The 21616-nt window shown below is 34.6% G+C and overlaps 1 protein-coding gene across 6 annotated transcripts in view; it reads left to right on the top strand.

Moving 5' to 3' along the window:
* CDH12 (cadherin 12) overlaps positions 1-21616 on the top strand; it is a 588550-nt gene that overhangs the window by 399080 nt on the left and 167854 nt on the right. For 4 of the 6 annotated variants that reach the window (XM_084508734.1, XM_084508730.1, XM_084508731.1 and 1 more), the window contains one exon: positions 18141-18556. In XM_084508734.1, the coding sequence (XP_084364860.1) occupies positions 18326-18556 (231 nt within the window). In that variant the 5' untranslated portion in view covers positions 18141-18325. Of the gene's footprint in view, positions 1-10902; positions 10985-17913; positions 17931-18140; positions 18557-21616 lie in introns of those variants that run through there. The other 2 variants (XM_084508732.1, XM_084508735.1) reach the window with 2 other exon arrangements.

The raw sequence follows: 21616 nt of genomic DNA, 5'->3' as shown, positions 1-21616 counted from the left end.
GCACCTTGCCATCTTCTCTCTTCCTCTTTTGCTTTTATCTCAGAAAAATAGTAACTACAATTGGACTGTACTCAATTTAATTAATGATAGCAGTGACTCCAGGATACAAGGCTGCTGGTGCATTTTGTTTTATTATGTTTTACAAAAGTCATGATGTGTTGTTAGTTTTGGTGGTACTTTGTTCATAAAAGTTTGCTATTAAGTTTCTACTACTAAAAGAGAATGGAAGAAAATTCTTGCATAACAGAGCATTATACTGTTTTTGCACCTTACCCCATAAGGCTTTATTGCAGTACACTTTTTTTTTTTTTTTTTTCCTCATCTCTCTTTAAAAATCCCTTTGGAAACAAATCTTGCTCTATACAAGTTCCTGATAACAACTTAAAGTACCTCTAAAAAGCTGATAGTCCTGAAAGGGGAATAATTTCCTTTGAAAATTTAAAGGTTTTATAAGGTATTTTAAGTTTGAAAAACAACTTTTATTTGGAAAATTAAGAAGTGGAAGAGTGTTTTTAAAATAGTTCCTAATCTCATTTCTGAAATTATTTTTCATTAATTTTATGTGGTTTGTCTTGGTTTAACAAAAAAAAAAAAAAAAAAAAACTATTTCTGGTAGGAAACGTTTCATATAAATTGTCAGCCTTACTTACTTCTCAACAACAACAAAACAAAAAATAAATGTTTGATATTTCAGATATAGCAAGTCAAAAAGAGAGAGTTTTCCACCTTATGATGCTTCTTAATTTGATAATCCTAATTTTACATAAAATGCAGTTCCAATATTTTGCCTCTTTTCTTTGCTTCTATTATCTACAAACTAAAAGCAAATAGTTTCTTTTGTTAGACTACGGAGAAGAAAGATAGGTTATGTAGTTCCATATATGCATTATAAAGCTTGGATTAATTGCTCATTCTTAGAAGTTAAATGACCATTTTCTCCATTGTTGCTGCATGTTTGTTTTTGTTTGTTTGTTTGTTTGTTTGTTTTCTGGTCTACCTGTGTCTAGTTAGAGTAATATATAAGCTTTAAATAATGCCAATTGTTTAGAAAAAAATAATAGTTTCCAGGAAAATATAATAAACATTACCAACACTAGGGTTCGATATAATTTTGTTTATAGCTATGACTTTTTTCAGTTACCTGGGTTCTTCTGGGATATATAGAAATTCAACTTGAGTTTTCAGAATGAAAATTAATTCCAGGGAGAATCGAATCTTTAGATGTAGTTGATAAGATGAAGAAAAGTCTAATGTATGTGGAAGAGATACGAATTATGTGTCCTGAAGCAGAAGACTGCTGCATTTGATGCTGTTATGCATAATATAATGCCAGGTTGTCAAACTATTACAGTATTTAATGTAAGAAGGGTGATAAGTAGCTCTTGGGATTTGTGACTAGAGGGAGCTGTGCATGGTTCCCCAGGCTGACTTATAGATTTACTTTTTGAAAATGGTCTGTGATCATGCTGCTTGAAATATCTCTAAGTTGTTTTCATTCGCATCACTAAGTTCAGGTCTGGTTGTATTACAATATTTTCTACCCTCCAAAAAAAAAGTTGAGAATAACCAGCTGAACCTAAGCCATTTTTCCAGCAGTTACAACTGATATGTGAAGTATAAATTAATCAGATACATTATTGTGGATCATAAGGTCTTTGTAGTATGAATAAAATAAATATTCTTGCTAATTTCATTTTCATCTTTAATACTTTCAGTCTCCTCGTCTAACCATTTTGTGGGTTGACCCTGGTAGGCAGCTAAGCACCACACAGCCACTCACTCATTCCCCTGCAGCAAGAGAGAGGACAGAATTGGAAGGGGAAAAGTGAGAAAATTCATGGGCTGAGATAAAGGAAGTAACCTTCCTTTACTGGTGAAGCAAAGAGATTTAAAGTTGTCTGGCCTTCTTAGTTGTTCTGCACTTTTTGAGTACTGTGTAAGTATTCAGTAAGCAGAGACTACATATATTTCTTCCACTGATACCTTCCTTTGGAGGAAGGAGTGCAAAATCTGTATTAGCATCAACTGCATTTAAAATGTATCCAATCTTAAATCTTCATCATATTGCTCCCCTTGTGCCACCCTCATGTGCTACCCTCTATAACCTTAAGAAGATTTTGGGCCACCTTAGGATTAATTTATTTTTCTCCAAGCCCAAATTAAGTCTATAGTTCCATTTTTGACAAGGGAAAATTTAGAAATGAAACATGGAACAGGGAAGTGCTACAGGCAGTGCTTTTACATTTCAGAATAAATGATAGTGGCACAGAGTCTAAATAATAGAAAGTGAGTGTGAGTTTTATATGGGGGTATTATACTTTGGGGGACAATGCTTTATATTTGATTGTTTTTTTCAGTGGAATAAAAATCTTCATTATCTTGTTTCCATATCTAAGCACTAGACCACTGCTGTTTCTAGAGCATGGAAGATACTCCAAGTGAGTACTTCATTTTTATTTTTTTCTTCACTGTAGAATAGCAACTCTATTGTTAAGAGTCTTTTTTGAAGTGAATCTGGTACAGGAAGGGAAACCTGTTCAGGGAAGTAAACCTGAAGAAACTGTATCTCTAGTCCTGTTCTTCAGAAATGGTTAATCTTGATATAAATTTGGAATAGAAAAGGATTTTTACACTGTATTGCATAGGTTCATTTATGTTAGACTTAACAGTCAATATTTTTCATGTTCTTTCTGCCAATGCACCACTCTTAGACACGCCTCTAAGGAACACACTTTAATTTTTCTTATAAGGCATACATACAAATACATGTATATGTATACACACACACACAATGAAATGACAAAAAATAAATGAAAATCTACTGTCCTGAGATTTTTGGCCTACAGACCAAAGCAAATAAGTTGTAACAAAAGCTTTGTCCCACTTAATAGACATATGGTATCATATGAACGACTGAGAATTATTTGATTTTTGAAATAAGTTGAAGAAAATTAGAGACCTGAGGGTTTTGCTTTGATTTCCTATGAGTATAAAAAAAAATAAAATCTGAAAGAGCTTGATAGGAGACTTTGTAATAATTGGCTTTGGCATTGCTTTGAGAAAAATAACCTTTACTTTGTGGGATGGAGTGCTTAATCTTTGAAGAATAAAACTGAGAGGTTAAACTTGCTACCTCCCTTAAGCTGAAAGGGACATCAACTCTAAAAGAATAGAGAAAGAAAGAAAATAAATAAATAAATAAAAACAACTTGGTTTTGTAGTTTTGTTGTGAATACTTTAAAAGACTCTGCAGTGTTCTTCAAAATCAGATTGGCCACTGTTTGTTCTCTCTACTTTTAATGTCACTTCAGACAGCAAGGATCTGAACTTAAAGCATTGCTGAATATGCTGTAATTTTTTTTCAGTACTTGCACAAGTAAACAACCCTAAATTTTAACATGGTCCAGCCTCCTATTCATACTGATAATGAAAGGATGTGCGTGCCCTGTGCTAATATGCATCTAAAAACTTGTCCTGATTTTCCAAAGTCTTTTGCATACACAACTTCTGACTAAAAGCATCTTTGAGAAGCAGAACTGTTTAATTCAGGTGTCTACCTATAAACCTAATATACTGCAATAGCTATTGCATATTAATGAGGAAGAAAGGTTCTTTCCTTCTCTTCGCCCTTCTTGAAAAACAAGTCCTAAAACTTGCTGCAAAAGATAAGAGACATAGATAGGGAAGGCAATTAGCAAGCCAACAATAAAGGGATGAGTTGATCAGTGTGTTGACAAGCGGGAACTCTGGCACAGTATTTTATTATTAAGTTCAGTAACTTGAGCCAGCTAGACAACTGGGATGCTGCACAGCTGCTGACACTCATCTGTGTATTTATGGGGCAATTAGCAATTCCCTGCACCTTTCTCTGCAGGTTCACTTACTTAATTGTGACATGGTTATTTCTCACTAATAGTAAAATATGAAAGTCTCTGTAATTTGTCTGAAAGCTCTTGCTTGCATAACTGTTATTAAGTTGTTTCTGAACAAGGGGCTAGTAAGTAGGTCTTTTTCATTGATTAGCTGAGAGCCATTTTAACTACCTTATTAAGAAATAATCACAATAATTCTTTCTGCTCTGATTGTCTGCTGCTCACAGGAGCTATTGTCCAACCAGACTGCCAACTATTGCCCCAGATGCTAACTAGTTAAATATTTAATTATCATTAGTGATGCCTGAATACCATGACGATGGATAACATGGGTAACAAAGAGAAGCAAAGCCTCTCTTATTGAGCTGGGAAGGGCCTTCAGAAGGTTATAATCCTTTCTGTGTTTGGGGGTATGTATCCAAGAAGATGAATTTCTTATTCAGTGCTAACAGAAAACCTAAATCTTGGAACTTTGCTTTTTGTTGTGGTTTAACCCAACAGGCCGCTAAGCACCACATAGCTGTTTGCTCCCTCCCACCACCCCCAAAGGGGGATGGGAGAGAGAATCAGGAATAGGAAGAAAAAAAAAAAAAAAAAGAAAGAAAAAAAAAAAAGTGAAAGCCCATGGTTTGAGATAAAGACAGTTTAATTAGGACAGACAGTGAAGGGAAAATACTACTACTAATGATGATGATAAAAAGATATACAAAGAAAGTGATGCACACTTGCTTACCACCTGCTGACTGATGGCCCCCCGGCCAATTCCCCACAGTTTTATTTTTCAGCATGGTGCCACATGGTGTGGGACATCCCTCGGGCCAGCTGTTCTGGCTGTGTCCCCTCACAGCTCCTGGCAGGGCAGCACGAGAAGCTGTAAGCACTGCTCTGCAGCAACTATAACATTATTGTGTTATTTACATCATTCTCATCCTAAATTCCAAACACAGCACCTTACCAGCTACTAGGATGAAAATTAACTCTATCCCAGCTGAAACAAGGATATTTTTTTCTCTTTGTTTCCTTTTGAGAAAATAGATTTCTTTTCTTGGCTGTCCATCATTAGGTAAACATATGTATCAGAGACATCATAACAGCTAGTTTATAAATAAACATTTGAGATTTTGGCTATTGTTTCATTCTGAAGTGGAAAGAAGGACTTTCCAAATGCTTGGCAAAACAGAGGGGAAAAATACAGGAATAGACGTCTTCCCTAGTATTATCAGAGGATGGTTATAGCTCCATAATGTGTGACTTAATGCCACTGCTCAAGAAGGATTCTGGTTTTCATATGGTAGGTGAGAAGTGTGTTTGCCAGGCTCTTGTCTGGTCTCTCTTGCTTTGGTCCTTACCAGAAATTACTTTCTGCCCATGTGTCTTAATAAAGCTAGTAAATATCATATTACATCTGATAGTTGAGTAGATGCAAGTTGTGAATCAATGAAAAATTCTCATTGATCATGTAAGTTTGTTGCACTGTGTTTTGTTTGCAAAACCAAAGGAATAGTAAAACCAATAATGGTCGATGTAGTCTCAAAAGTGCAATTTTATTCAGTTTCTGAGTTGCAAAATTTGGCTTTTAATGCTCTTTAATGTCACAAACCATACAAAAATGTGTATATGCATCAAAAGGGGTAAAAACAAAGAATTCGTTTAGTTCTTTTTGAAATGGAAAGTAAGGCTCTTCCTGGGGATAAAACCCTCCCAGGAATTTCAAAAGCTCTAACATCACAGAAATTTTGAGCTAAAGTGAGGCAAAGTAATAAAAGCAGTTCAGCTGAAATTTCTCTAAGTGATAAGCTTTTACTGTCTTTCATATCATCAATTGCTTTTAACACCTTACTAACACCCTAACCACTAAGTAAGGCAAATACTCAATTTTATGGTAAATTAATTGTTCACTTTGTGTTTCTGAATAATCTGTCAAAAATGTAATGAGAAACAATTTTATGACCTCTGTTAGAGAAAGGTAGGAAGCTGAGTAACTTTTTAAAGAATGTTAGAGATATAAATGAATTAATTTACATATACGTTTTGGAAAGCTGTCTGTGCAAACTGAACTTTCTTTACTTCCAGATAAAGATATGTCATCCATATAAAATATGTCATTATTTTATATGGATGAAATAAATATCCAGATAAAATATGTCATCAACCATCTTTTGATTATTACATTTTTGACAAAATAAATATGATCCCAAAGCACTACAATTTACAGCAGAAAATTATTTTTTCATACAATTATTATAGGTGTGAAAAGTGAGCTAATTTTTATGTTCACTAGATTAAAAAAAAATATTTTCCAAGTAACGTTTATTTGGTATATTTAATATTAATTAAAGTGCCTGACTTTTTATTGTCATTGATCTGTATCTCTAAACAGATACAGATCAATGATACAGATAGAGATATTTTACCCTTCAAAGCATTCTAAGAAGTTTATTAGGCAGTTGTTCAGAAAAATCAAACAACTTGCATTTAGAAGTTCACAGTGTACACCTATATTTTGGTCTCCCATGTCAACAAATGCAATTGTTATTAATAATAAATGTAGCCTAGTGTATTTATAAAAAAGAAATTAGGAAAATAATTGAAAAGTGAACTATAACCATTTCTAGAATTCCCTCTGACTTGGAGGAAGAGAATGGAAAGGTTCCATGGAGAGATGGGGTTTGACAAATGAGAGTTTGTTTTGGCTCATGTGCTACCTTCATGTGAAGAACCAGTCCAGTTCTGGGCTCTCCTTTGCAAGATCCAGACTTATTGGAGTGAATCTAGTGCAGGGCCACAGTGTTATATAAGAAACTGGATTGTCTTTCATATGAGGCAAGGCTGAGAGAACTGGAACTGTTCTGGCTGGAGAAGAGAAGGTTCAGGGGATCTCATCAGTGAGTATAAATACCTAATGGGAGGGAGAAGGTCCAGGGTCTTCTCACTGGTGCCCAGTAATGAGACAAAAAGAAAATGAGAACAAATTAGAGCACATGGAATCCCATTTCAACACAAGAAGATGCTTTTTCCCTGTGCAAGGGTCAAACACTAGAACAGGTTGCTCAGAGAGGTGGTGGAGTCTCCATCTGTGGAGGAATTGAAAACATGGTCCTGGGTAACCTGTCATAGTTGACCTTTTTTTTTTTTTTTTTTTTTTTTTTTTTTTTTTTTTTAGCAAGAGAGCTGGACTAGATGGTACTTACCAATCTCAATCATTCTGTTTCTGTGATTCTGTGGAGAACCACACAGTGGATTACACTTGACCACACCCCAGAATATATGTAGAGAAAAGTATGTGTTTATTTCCACCAAAGTAATAGCTCCCTCTGTGCTTGTTTAGTGCAGAGTGTTAGCCCTCCTCCTGGCTTACTCTTTTGCGCAGTACTCCATTACTACCTGTAGGAACGCATGTGAGTCTTCTAGTAAGACCCATGAGCCTTTCACTTATTTTAGGAAAGAATTTGACTTAGGTAACTCCAAACTAAAGGTGTCAATCCTTCTACCTTTGGGCCTGAAGGTATATTTTTTTAGTACAATAGAAGGACTGTGTCCTTAGCGATTACAGTATATCTGATTGATTGACTGCAATCTATAATACTGCAGGTATGACATTATCCTCTCTTCATAATGCTGTTCTTTCTGAGTTCAGCTGAGGTGCAATTTCATCAGGGACTATTTCAACACTTTGTTTCACCGAGCTTAACCTTAAAAAGGCATTATTGATTTCCTATCTAAACCACAATTTTACAAACTGCAATAACTAGACAAATGTATGCTAATTCTAAAAATAAAAGAAATATATGCAATAAACAAGCTGCTTATTACATGTATTGAACTAAGTTATATAAATCACAAGAAACCTGTCCACTCTACACTTGCATTTTTACTGTAGCATGGAGGGATCTCAGACAAAAGTAAGTGGAAAACTTTACTTAAATTGCAAGCACAAAAGAAAAACAAAACTGCCTTTTATTAAAACTGAGGATATTGGCTGTGATAGTTTTTGAAAATATGTGCTTTATTTTAATTAATGCTGCTGTATCTGACTATTAAAACAATGCAAAGTAGTATCTTAATGGAAAAGCATAATATGATGATATAATTTCTAATCTAAGTTAAATCAGTGCTAACTGAAAATGTCCTATGACTCTTTATGGACATTTTTCTTTCTGGAAAAAGTATTCTGAAATATTTCAAATATTTTTGAAATTTTGTATTTCACATTTTAAGTTGCCTGTTCCTTGTACTTTTTTGTAATGCTGGGAGATTGGGCACGAACAACAAAACAAAGGAAAAGGAATACTTACCCTTAATTGAATAACTTAAACATATATTTGCATGACTGAAATTATGGAAATATATTAACACAACCTAATAGAGGTTCACTTGTCTGCTATATGGGGAAATAAAAGGGTCAGTGAGAGAAAGCTCCAATAATTTCAATTTCTAACTGTGAGTACTATACAGATGGCAAAACCTGTCTTTCTTCTAATAAATTGTTTTCTTCTCCTTTTAATTTAAAATTTAGAAGGGCAGGAAAGAAACTGAAAGGAAAAACATTTTCATAGGTAAAAATCACATTTATTTCTGTGGTCAAGGCATAGATTAAGGCTGTTGTAGTAATCTGCATGACCACATCTGTTGTCTACATTGGACCATAATTGCTGAAATTCACAGCAAGTATGTGTTATGAAATTACTCAATTCATTAGTCTGGTGTTTGGGAACTGAACAGTCACACATGAGAGACATGAAAATTTATAATGATGAAAGTCAGGCAAGAATACTGTTATCTTCCTTGAGACTGTAAAATGTCTTGTGGTTGGGAACACTTCCACGTAGACTGGAGGGTGGAAGGTTTTGCAAGAGTGAAAGGTTTCTTGAGGAGAAATTAGCTCTGATACTTATCAAAGACAGCTCTGATAAGTAAGCTTTAATGAAACACATCTGTTTCTGAACATCAAAAAACATTTGAGGATTACTTTGGCTGAGGTTAATTGTAGATGACTGAGCTCTCTACTTAGAGTTTTTGTCAGTCTAACCATAACCTGCTTTGGTAGTTGTGATGACCTGTTTATCACGTATCTGATCCTTGTATTCCTATGCTGCAATGGGAACATATTAACAAAGAAACAAAGAAACCTGTCAGTTTTAAAGAACAGAAAGAAAAAAAAAGCAAAAAAAAAAAAGCCCTAAAATAACTCTTGCTCATGTTTTATAACTCATGAAGGATTTTTTTTTTCTTTTTTTCGTAGTTCATCAGTCACCAGAAAAGTCATAGGCTCATTACAACTGCATCTCCTAACATAACATGTATAGGTCAACAAGTCAAAAACAGTTGTGAAAAGAGATACATTACTAGGTATAAGAGCTATGTATTATTAAACATACTATTGAGCATTGGTATATGCCGAGTGTAAGATAGGTAATTCCAGAATATTGAGAGACCTGAGCTGAACATTCACATGGTTAAGATAGGTGATGTCTGATAGGTTCAGACATCAGATAGGTTCTGTTGGTCCTATTGTCTCTGGGTCTACCTGTTAATATTCACAAGATTAACAGCTTGAAACCTGTTGGGCAAACCTACTGTCTGTTATTTTTCCCTGAGAAGGCTGACATCCTCTGAAATTATGAAAGTCAGTACTGATAGAGCAAACCGATTAACTCTTCAGAAGACCAAAAATGTAAGATTGTGGTTGAAAATACATGCACAAGCTAAGCTATAGATTTCCATAGTATATTATGGAAAGCCATATTAAAAATTAAATTCTTACTAATATTGTTATAAGATACAGAGACATTTAAATTTATTTTATCCTAGTTGCAATAATTGGCATTCTAAGACCCTTATTTTCAACTGTAAGTGTCTGCGGTTATGCAGTTTATATTAATATTATATGGAGTAACTTTGTTATTATAAATTATAATAATATATTATTATGTAATAATTATGCCATTGTATACACAACGCACAAAGTTGAAAAAACAAATGCCTGCAAGAACTCTTACTTTAAAATATCTATCAACAAACAGGTTATGTAATTTAGTATATACATGTAATCCCATAACATAAGATCTATAATGGGTAGTATCAAATCTATTATAATCAGAGTCTGACCAATAATAGAAAGTATTTTAATAATGGAATCTAACCGAAAGTATGTTTGCAGTTTCAAGTAATTGCTGGAATTCTTGACTTTTTCTTTTTTTTTTTTTTTTCCCAAAAAAAAAGAAAGACCCTAGGGAATAAGAAAACTGCACATTACAGAGCACATAAAAATGTGCTCACTTTAATTTCAGTCTCCCATATTACTTACAAAATTATAAATACATCTGAGTTGCCTGAGATATATAAAATATTTCCTTAATTATATTGTCTATGCATTGAAAGGCTTTGTTTTGTTTGCCTTTCTCTCATTTCCCACATCTCATGTATTCATTCAAAAACAAAACAGAGAAGGGCAGCAGAATGAAGGATGGTTTCCTTATTGTCCATGCTTTAGCACTGACATTGACAGATTTCTACCAGAAATGAAAATGTTTGTAATTTATCAAAAATAAAGATTCTAGATCATTGGTAAACTAAGTGTAGATTCACCATAGTACTTTTCTGAGACAAGACCAATATACATGTAGCATGATACAAGACAAAGCAAAAATAAAATAGATGATGTTAGTTCATCATCTGATCATCATCTTAGAGGAAAGGAAATTTTGTCCTATTCTGAGGCATTTTGTTTCTTAATTTTTACTGATGATTGAACAATTTTTACTGATGACTTCACAATTGCATTATATATTTACTGGGTAATACTGGCCTAGGTTTTAATCTCACTGAAAGGAGCATTCATGTTTAACCTGTAGTGAAAATTTCATTTTACCTGAGTGGATATTCAAGGGTTCAATGAACCATGGAGTCTTGTGCATCGGCTGATGTATTTTCATTTTTATAATGAAAGTTTCATTTTTTTTTCTTTTTTTTTTTCTTTTTTTTTTTTTTTGACATTCCTGTCTCTGATATTCTTATGCATGGCTATGAGTTGGACATGGTGTCATCCATGGTGACATTCCCACAGAGGATGATGGCTCAGTGGCTTACATTTAAGTCATAAATGATATGCTGTAAGTATTGCTAGTGATGACAAAAGTGACATGTTAAGTATAACTGTTTGTATACGGAACTAGTTTATTGTTTCCTATTCGCAAAGAACATTCTTATATATTTTTTTCATCTTTTAATTTTTCTATAACTCTCAACATAACACAGTTACATTTTTTTTGGAAGTATGTTTTATTTATTTTTGATATGGTACCAATTAATCTTAAGTTAATCACTTTCTTTGTATGCTAGCAAGCCCATTGTTAAAGCATGCATGTGCATCTATAATACTTTATTAGTGTAGTCCTCAGAAATGCCAGACATAATTAGACTCCTCTCCACTCTTAGGCACTTCATAAATATGTCTGTTGGATACCCATACAGTATATCACACAATTTTTGTACTGTAATATGTCTTTGTGTGTCTGCCTTCCTATGAATGTGCTACAACAACAGTCACACTCAAAGACCAGGTACCTTATCTCACTTTGGCTTTATGCCAGTAAGAAATTCAGCAGAGTATTCCATATTCGTGTTAGTATTACTCCTGATGTCTATAGGAAAAACTGACATTAGAATTGAACTGTTAACTCAGTATAGAAGATGCAACTATGCAAATAACAATTGAACAGAGGTTGGTTTTAGCAGTCATATCCAAAAACCAGAGCCTTAACAAAATCCATCTTTTTCTTGCCAAGTGGAATATTTAGTAACTTTAGTAACTTCATATCAAACAAAATGTTGGGCCTTATTATTAGGATTTGGGGGTCTTTCTAATTAAATTTTAAAAAAGAAGAGCTAAAGTCACCTTATTGCAGGAGGAAGACCAGCATCTGCTTGTTCTCCTACAGTACATGACAGCTATCTCCCAGAATTACCAAGATCTGTGAGATACATGTATGTACCCATATTTCTCATATTTTATGATAGTGCTCTCATCACTAAGCTCCAAAGTATTCAGGGTTGGTAATTTTATTGGTTCTCGGTTCCTCCTGTTCATCATCAACTTCATATAAACTGAAATTCAGACTGAGATTCAGGTATTCAGCTTTATGAGTACTCAAAATATATAGCTGGAAATCCATTCTAGCTTTCTTTGACTTACTGTGTCCCATCCAAGGGGAGATACAAGAGTAACTATTTTGTGTTATGGACCATGTTAAGACTCCAGAAAGTCAGATGCTTTCTTAGCATCTGGGATCTAGTGAGATGAAGTATGCTTTTTTTTTTTTTTTTTTTTTTTTTTTTTTTTACCTTGTGAGAGTCGCCTGGCATGGATTCCAGATGACACACTTGCCAAATGGGTTTTGTGGCCACAGAGGTGGGACTTGCGCAATCATCCTGTTGAAACTTTTCCAATTTGGAGGACAGATAGAATGAAAATTACTCTCCTTAGCAGTTCAAGGTTTCTAGTCTGTTAATCTGTTCGCTTGTAATCTCCTTCCTAACCCGCATTTTGATGTTTTGAAGTAGTTCCTACTTACGCTCAAAAAAAAAAAAAAAAAAAAAAGGCGTAAAAAAGGAAGAATTACAGTTATTTCCAAGGTGTCTAGATAGATTTTGAAGGGCAAGAAGGTCAAATTCACAAATACATATAGACATCTAGAGTCAAATCAAATGGGAATTGTTTAACTAAGTACCTTTGAGATTATCCGTGGAACTAATTTTCCTAAGGTCAGTGAAAGAAAATCTATCAAGGTGAGAGATGAACAGGATTTTCCATATCCTGTTACCATTCATTTAGCCACAGGATATATCATTTCAGATGCTTTTGCAGTTAATTTTAATAGATACTGACGGTATAGATAACAGTATAGATATTTTCTTTTCCTGTTGTTGCATTTTCTTATTTCAAGATATGGCAGAGAAGTGAAGTTAGATGGTCAGCTGTTACAGCATATACACTTTTATAGATCTTAGTTGGCTTTTCATCTGGCACGGATCAACCATTTTACAGTACTGCCATTTTTTTTCAAACCTCTTTATGGGTAGGAAGATGGTTGTTCTACATTAGCTGTTGTTTCACATAAGCAAAAGCATTCTCTAGGCTGATGGATTTATGATTAAGGTGGCTGCAGAAATGTTCCCACCATCAGTGCATAATGGATACTTTGTCAGTAAGCAATTTGCCTCCATTCACAGAGGTGCAATTATCGTCTTTGCTGGACTGAGGACAGTTTTGAGTGCTTCACGGAGCTTTAGTGTTTCTAGCTTGTCTGCATACGACAGTAGCTAATCCACTGTCTGATCCAAGAAGATACCTCATATAGATCAAAGATCATTTATAATTTCCTTTCAGAGACTTCTCTAAATCAAGCCTTGTGTGTATAGTAGTGACTGTAGAGGATATATGGCTGTCCTCTCTAGAAGGGATAACCTTTACTGAGCTTGGTGAGGTGACTTGTGTTGGGTGTGCTGTGACTCTCTTTGATTGAAGATTATTGCAGTAACAATGGCATACATCAGTTTTGCTATTCCTATAGTGTTCCTTTGCTCAGGCTGTTTAGATTAATGGCCGTACAATCCAGGTCAGTATCAAAATTCTTGCAGGAGCACCATTTGTACTGTATTTTGTTATTCTCAATAAATGCTCTTGGTAATGATATTTAATTCATCATTTGCATTTCATGAGCTCCTTAGCCTTGCAGGTTTGGGGACAGAGTAAACAGGATCAAGATTACTTAGGTACCACGTTTTAACAGATTGTCCATGTTTGTTATTGCATCACTTCACTTTTTCAAACTGTGAAAGTGAAAAAAAAATGAAATCTCAGTGTATAAAATCATGTGTGTAGGTAAATTCATTTGGGGGATTTTGCCTTTGTAACTCTGTTTCTGAATTAAGTTAGTCACACACTGGTACTTAAATGCATATAACATAATCTACAGAAATGACTAGCAAAGGCTAATCTTGAAAAAAGCGAGATGCAGGAAAAAAATTTGGCATTCTGTACTTCCATATTGAATGGAAAAGAGATGCATTGCAAATGCAAGTCTGTGCACAACTCTTACTAGATCTCCTCCTTTCTAAGCATCAGAGGAAATAATTCTTTAGGAAATTTAGGAGATGTAGTACCGTACCTTTCTTATTCTTATTGGAATATTGGAATATTGAATATTCGTACTGGATTTCTGTACAGTTACCTCCTAGTTCTCATAACAGTTTTCTAGGTAAATGTATAAAAGGGCTTTCTGATTTAAACATTTAATGAGTGTATGACAACGTAAAAGCACCAAAACAGGTTTAGGCATCATGGCTGGAAGACTAACAGCTAGCTTAAATAAAAATAAATAAATAAAAAATAAAAGAACAAAGCAAACCAGAAAACACAGACTAAAAGAAACACTAGTCTTAGCCTTTGAATCACTGCACAAATGCCAACTGTGTTATTAAATATATTCTGTCAAGCTGCTTCCACCAGGCTTCCTCCAAAGCCAGCAGTGAAGTGTTGGGGAAGGAGAGGAGGCAGGGAGAGACTGTCTGCCTCAGTCTGCTGCTGCTCAGGTGTTTGCAGTGGCAAACTGGCATGGTTTTCTTGAGTGAAGTGCTGGATTCTCTTGTAACTGCTGAGCTTTAAAAGTGAAAATTATTCGTGGTGAACTCTTTTGCAGATGATGAGGGTGTCTGTGCTGCAATCCTATACAGCAACACCTATTAGCCTCCCATTTTTTTCTTTGACCCTTATGTTCACCCATGTTTTGAAGCTGCCGGGAATGAGGTGAGTGCTGGCATTGCGCTTTGCTTGCTCTGCAGCATTCTCTCTTGAAGGCAGTCCAAGCAACCGACAGAGAAGGGGTTAAAGTGCCCTGTGTTTTGCGTGTTACTAACCTTCCAGCCAAGGGGGAATTGTTCTTTCACTGAAATCCTTCAATCTCTTTGCATTACTTTTGGTGCTGTATAACATTTTAAAAGCTCCCTGACTGACAGACATGGCCGGAGGCAGAGCTCTGCTGGGAGAACCGCAATGCACGTAGCCTCCTCAGCAAAGAGCTGTGGTACAGCAGTTAAATTGAATACAGCATGATTTCGGGCTTTGTGAAGCAGTGCAGACTACCCCAACACTTTTTTATGTTGTTTATTTCCATCTCCCATCCACGCCTGAGCAATTCAAAAGGATACTTTAAGTTCTTTTTATTTATTTATTTATTTATGTGTTGCGTAGTTACTCTGATTTTGCCACAAATACTAGGCATGTATCCTGCAGTTGTGGATCAAGAGAGATACAGGAGTTTGGATATTTTTTTTTAACTGAATTATGGTTGAACACAATCTGAACCTGATGTTCTATGCTGTTGAGTGCACTGAAGAGAGAGAAGCACAAAAAATAATGTGAATTGGTAAATAAGTATGATAATAGAAATAGATTCCAAATATTCATTTGGACACCCCACCCTCTAGTATGGTATGGTCCTGTCTTAAATGTTTATTGATGGAATAAAATTCGTAGAATAGAAACAGTAACACAAATGAGAATTTTGACATATGCATGGTACCTGGAAATATTTTTTTGTAGATAAAAAAAAAATAATTGAAATCTCTTGAGCGCAATTTAGAAAAAATGTGGGTTTTTTTGGTGTTAGAAAAGGATCATGAGCAAATAGGAGTTCTCTCATTTTTTATACTTTCTGAAGGAATTCAAACACCCAAAATATAACCTTTGTCATTAGAACAGGAATCTTTTTCTGTATTTAGAGTAGGGACTGCAGTTATTCTTCTAAGGTTTTATTTGTTAATTTTTCTTCAAAACTCATTATTTGGTGTTCCAGTTATAAATCCTTTCTATTTAGATACTTTACCACGTAGCTAACAAATAAGAATTTAAACGTTATTTATTGCTATGGATAGTAATGGTATTATTTATAAGGAAAATATAAGCTATAGCAGTGCTTGAAAATGAGAAAATATATATGGTTAGGTACTTTACCATGTCTTCTGTTCTGAGGTCCATATCATGCCATTGATTTTTAAGCAGAACTCTTTATTGATTTGGGAGAAACTTCTACTTAAAAATCAATGGCACAATATGGCCCTAACCAAGTGGTGAATTCCATATTGATATAAATCGTATTTTTGTTATTATAATGCAAAATGCATCCATCTTAAATCCTAAAAGTAGAATTTCTTGTACCTGACAAACAACAGACCTATGGAGTAGGCTGGTATTTCATCCCTAGGTTGCAGGTCTTAATGAGACAGGATTATTAAATCACAGAATCACAGAATCACAGAATTTCTAGGTTGGAAGAGACCTCAAGATCATCGAGTCCAACCTCTGACCTAACGCTAGCTAAACCATCTAAACCATCTAAACCACTAAACCATCGTTTTAAAAGTCTTCAGTACAATCGTTTTAAAGTCTTCAGTACACATTGGGATTTAAAATTAGTAAAGAACAGTGGATTATAAAAATTTTATTTGTTAGAAAACAACTTCAATCCCCGCTTGTTCAAATGAGTACAACATACAGGCTGCCAGTCATCCACCTTTAACGAATAAGGGCCATGGAAGGGAAAGGATTCGTCAAACAGTTGTCCTGAGCATTATGAAAATGTGATAGTTCAGAATTAACACCTGCACTGGGGCCAGCATAGTCATGGATAGCTTCATAAAAGCCATTTTGTCTATTAAAGGAAGCATCAGTAGCTTGGAAAAGTGGGAAAAGTAAACACAATATTTACTTTTCTTTTTTCTTTTTCTTTACTTTTTTTTTCTTTTTCTTTACTCCCTGTTCTCTCAATACTTACTGAGGCCCACCTTAATAGAAATGTATAGATGTTTTGCTATTGTTTATTGTCTAGTTCTAAATTCTAGAATAGCTTCTTTTGTTTCAGCATGAACTCCATCGATTTATCAGTCTTCACAGTGACTTTATTATGGGCTGCATCACAGCATTGTTAGATGGTGTGAGTGCTCATTTTCACCATTTTTTTGTTGGTGCTGAACTTAGTGCAGAGTTGGCAATGACAGCTACAGGCACTTTTTATTGAACTAATTTCACACTCCATAATATTTAAATATTTACATTCATCATATTTAAATATTTACATCCTTTAGCACTGTCATTTTATTAATTGCAGACAATGAATCAGATTTTCATAAATACTAAAAGAAAGCACCTCTGTTATTTACACTGTGGCTAGAAAAACACAGCATTCTTTCTTATCTGCCTTTTTGTTCAAATGTTCTGTGCTGGTATAAACAGAGCAATGTGATAACATAACAATTCCTTCAGGTTTTTTTTTATTCTTTGCTGATAGCATTTGGCTGATACAAGGATCACCACTGTTTTAATTGTCACCTTGATGTGATAGTCCTGTCTCAGCCCTGTAGTTAGTTAGCACTGATTTATTTTTAATCTGTGTACCTGGCATTTGTCTGTATAAATGAGTATCACTGTCTTACTTTACTGGCTTCTGTGTTGCTTCATTTTCTACACTGACTGCAGTTCTATCATTTTCTCCACAGATCAGGACTGTTGTTTTTTTGTTTGTTTGTTTGTTTTGTTTTGTTTTGTTTTTATGTATTTTACAGTAGTGCTGAAGAGCAACACAACTACTGTTTTGATACAAGGCTTGTCATGAGAAGAGAATGCCAGTCCTGGATGGTATATTGTGTGTTGGCGGCACTGTGGGATTTAGCTGTATATGCACTCTTTCTCGTTTATTAATTCCCATGGAATCCATACAAATTTTGTCCTCCAGAGTCCAAGGTTCAGTATAAGCCTTGTCCATGTCCATCTGTAGTAACAGAAAAAGGATGCATACAAAGCACTTTTCTGGCAGAGACAAAAAGTGAAGTGTCCTGTCTCTTGGCAGATGGATGAAAGGGTGGGTCCTCTCCTTCCTGACATTTTATTTGTGAATCCAGAGTAAATACTTTTGACATCACTGATGGGCAATGGCTTTGTTGGTTAACAGGGTCATAAAGCAGAGGGTGTGGGCCTGCCCTAAACCAGAGACACAGATGATGGTAAGCAGGCCAAGAATGAGCTATTCCTATGTTAACAGCACTATATTCTAGAGCAGCTCAGTGCTACAATCAAAATGGTAATTGCTTTTAATACTGTGATTCCTAATCTTTTCTTTCTGTCTCTAGAAACTAACTAGGTGTGAGAATTTTGATGAATGTTTCAATGTAATTTTATGTAATTTGATGTTGCCATGTAAATCTCTTTTATAGGTCCCTTTAGATGGAATTTAATGCAGCAAAAACCTTGTCATCAGAAGGATTAATGCCTGCATTAGCATTTCCGCAATAAAATCAGAAGCTAAGTGGTGGAGGCCACAGACACCTCAAACCTGGATTCCTCTGCTCTGCATTAAGTGCTGGAGTTTTTATTACTTGCTGTAGGGAAGCCATTGCCAATGCTTACAAGGAACTGTTTATCCCTGCTTCTCTGGGTCCTGTTTGATGGAGGTCTCCTAACACCACTGCATCCAGAGCCGCAACAGACTTTAGAAGCAGAGTCAAGAGACAATGTTGTGCCAGTGCCAGGGAGGAGGTCATCAGTCCAGCGAGTCAAACGAGGCTGGGTGTGGAACCAGTTTTTTGTGCTGGAGGAGTACATGGGCTCTGAACCTCAGTATGTGGGAAAGGTAAGTTTTTACTCTTTCTTTAAAAGTTCAAACAAGGACAAATAATGCAATGTGCTATAAATATGTACCCGTTTCTGATGGGGCAAATATTCAGCTGGTAGTAGTTCCCCCTGTCCATCCCCTTCACCATTCAGCCTCTTATATAGCTGCTATAGACTTGATTTTTATTTTTGGTGTTCAGGTTTAGAACATTTACTTCCTGCCTTTGTATGTCTGTCTTATTTCCTTATCCTTGGTTTTGGCATAGAACAAAAAAATTGGGAAGTTCTGAGATAACTTTGTGGTGCACCACAAGTAACATTAACAGTCTACTATAACAGCATACTTGATTTTTAGCAATGAAAGTCAGACTGATATCAGGGATAAGGTTTAAACCCAGAAGTCTCTAGCCTAGAATGCACACAGTTTTTTTTTTCTCGTCAGCATGTTTACTGCAAATCTGTTTTCAGACAACAGAGCTTTTGCTGTGCTGTCTTGTGACTCAGTATCCTTTGCTGCATTTCTTTCTGCTTGTTCTGATCATTTTCATATATTTCTAATGTGATATATTGCTTCATAATTCAAAGTCTTGCATTATAGCTTTTATACTTTGCACAGGCATGCAAGCTCACACATGCAGAGAATTTATGCAATTCACTCTCTCATTACGTGACCACTGTTTCTATAATAGAGTATAAGTAATTTGATAGCCTGTTCTTTGAGGGGTGTCAGCGTGAATTTAGAAAATAGAGTTTTCAGGAAGGATGGCTGAAATAGTGAGCTGAAAAAATAGTAGCACAGCATATAATTGCATGCTATCTATAATTTTCAATATAAGTAAAGGCCCTTACTCAATGAAAATAAGATGAGTTTCTTAGGTCCCTAAATGCCATTTCCTTAGATATTGAGGTTCAGATTCACCTTCCAAAAAAACATGACGTGTCATGTTTTAGTTTTTACTTTAATACTTTGTATTTATTTTATTCTTTCTCTCTCTCTCTTTCTCGCTCTCTCTCTTATTTATTTATTTATTAGAATGTAAAGGCTGTGAATGGCTGGTTTGTTTGTTTGTTTGTTTTTAATATAAATAAAATTCACAAAAAGTTATTTTTCCTTCCTACCCTTCCACAAATTTGTTACAAGTAGAGTGTGTATAAATAGAACAGCATAAGACTACATGTGGTTCACTAGGTGTTTGGACAAACCGGACAAAAGTGTACTTTAATATTACAGATATAAACATTAGTGTTAAACACTAAAATATATGAGCCAATAATATTTGCAAAACAGTATGCTTATATCACAAAGATAATATGATGAGTTTCGTTTACAGGCTGAAGTCAGGGCAATCTCATAATGAAAAACTGCATCTTTATGATGTCCGGTTGCTACTAATTATCCTTTCTTTAACACATATCGTTGTTCTAGCCACTAGCTAAAGATGCAAACAAGGACTCTAATTGCGTTCAGTGTTGTAGCACAGGCAAAAGGATTGCTGAGCTTTTTATCTTCAAAGACAGAGATGCTATCGATGCACTGCTGTAATACATTAGTTTTTATGCCTTTATATAAGATAGTCTCAATAGTCATTTAGGGTCAGTTCTAAGCTGCCAAAATCATATTATTTATTCATAAAATTTACTATTACCAATACATTTGAATGTGAGCTCATAAGCAGCTTTAGAATTAGTGGATTTTTCTATTAAAAGTAACACTTATGACATCACAGATATAATTGGCATGTTTTCAACTCTTAAAACTTTGTGCACTGTATCAAGTTGCTGAAAAGATGCTTCTTAAACATGATGAAAAATAGAATTGTAGTGTAGTGTACATAATAGTGATGCTTCGTATGCCAGAAGTAAATGTTATGCTGTTACCTGATAAAATTCAGGAGGATCTTGGTGGTGAAACACAAAATACATTAAGATGTTTAATTTAATACATCAGCACGATTGTCAGAAAATCTGTTTTTATATGCAATCCATTCTGAATGGTTATTTTTTGAAATAATGTTTATTATCTGCCAAGCATCAATTTGATGTTTATTCTGGTATACTCTGTGTCTCAAAAAATAACTTGCATCTTCTTCACCTAAACTCTTTGAGGTAAAAAAGAAAAAAAAAAAATGAGACAACAGAGGTGTTACTATTTTCCTCTTCTTTTCCACAAAGCTCTCAAAGAGGCAGAACACTGAATGGGAAAAGTTATTTAGAGAAGTTGTGCTGTTAAATCCAGATAGTGAAAGTCATGCATAATACAAATATAAGCTGTTCTCAACCTACTGAAATACATTCAGCAGCAGTTAATCAATATCTTTATATCATACTTCATTTTTTTTTAAATCATGGGAAAAAAAAGATATGAAATGACATTGAGTTTTTGATTGCAGAAATAAATGTTTGATGTTTATTATAATTTAGCATTATTCCACAACCATATATTTTTCCAAAAGTAATTATTTTTGTAGTACTTTTTTGTTTTACTTTAAAGTAATATTAAGTATTTGGGATATTTCATATGACCTGGAATTGCTGTTGTTGTTTTTTTTTTTTTTTTTTTTTTTTTTTTTTTTTTTTTTTTTTTATCTTCTTCTTCCAGCCATGATAGCTGGGCACAATATAGTGGCAGATGCGTAGGTGTCCATATTACTTATTATGGAACTGCTGCACTAATATTGTCACAGTAATTTATAAATAGTAGTTTAATGTGTCTATTAAATGAGCTGACAATTTCACTAAACAGTTAGGGGTGACTAGTTAATTTTGGAAGGCACCTGGAAGAGCACAGATTTACAACAGTAATGTCAGCTGTTATCAGCCAACACACTCAATTCATCCAACACACTCAATTCATTTTATGTCTGTTTTTAGAAGACTATCTCAAGAAGTGTCATGTTGCAAATCAAAATATGATTTAGAAACTGATGGGGATTAGTCTAGCTCACTGCTAGAGATTTTGAAATAGTGCTTCATGTTGACACATTGAAAGCTAACAGTAAAAAAAAAAAAAAAAAAAAGTTTTAATATACTTAGCTATTTAACCTGAATATTAAATCAAAGGTCTGGAAATCCTATGCTT

The sequence above is a fragment of the Aythya ferina genome, assembly GCF_964211825.1.
Source record: "Aythya ferina genome assembly, chromosome: 2".
NCBI lineage: Eukaryota > Metazoa > Chordata > Aves > Anseriformes > Anatidae > Aythya > Aythya ferina.
Note: the sequence above shows the minus strand (reverse complement) of the source record. Positions and strands in the feature narration are given on the sequence as shown.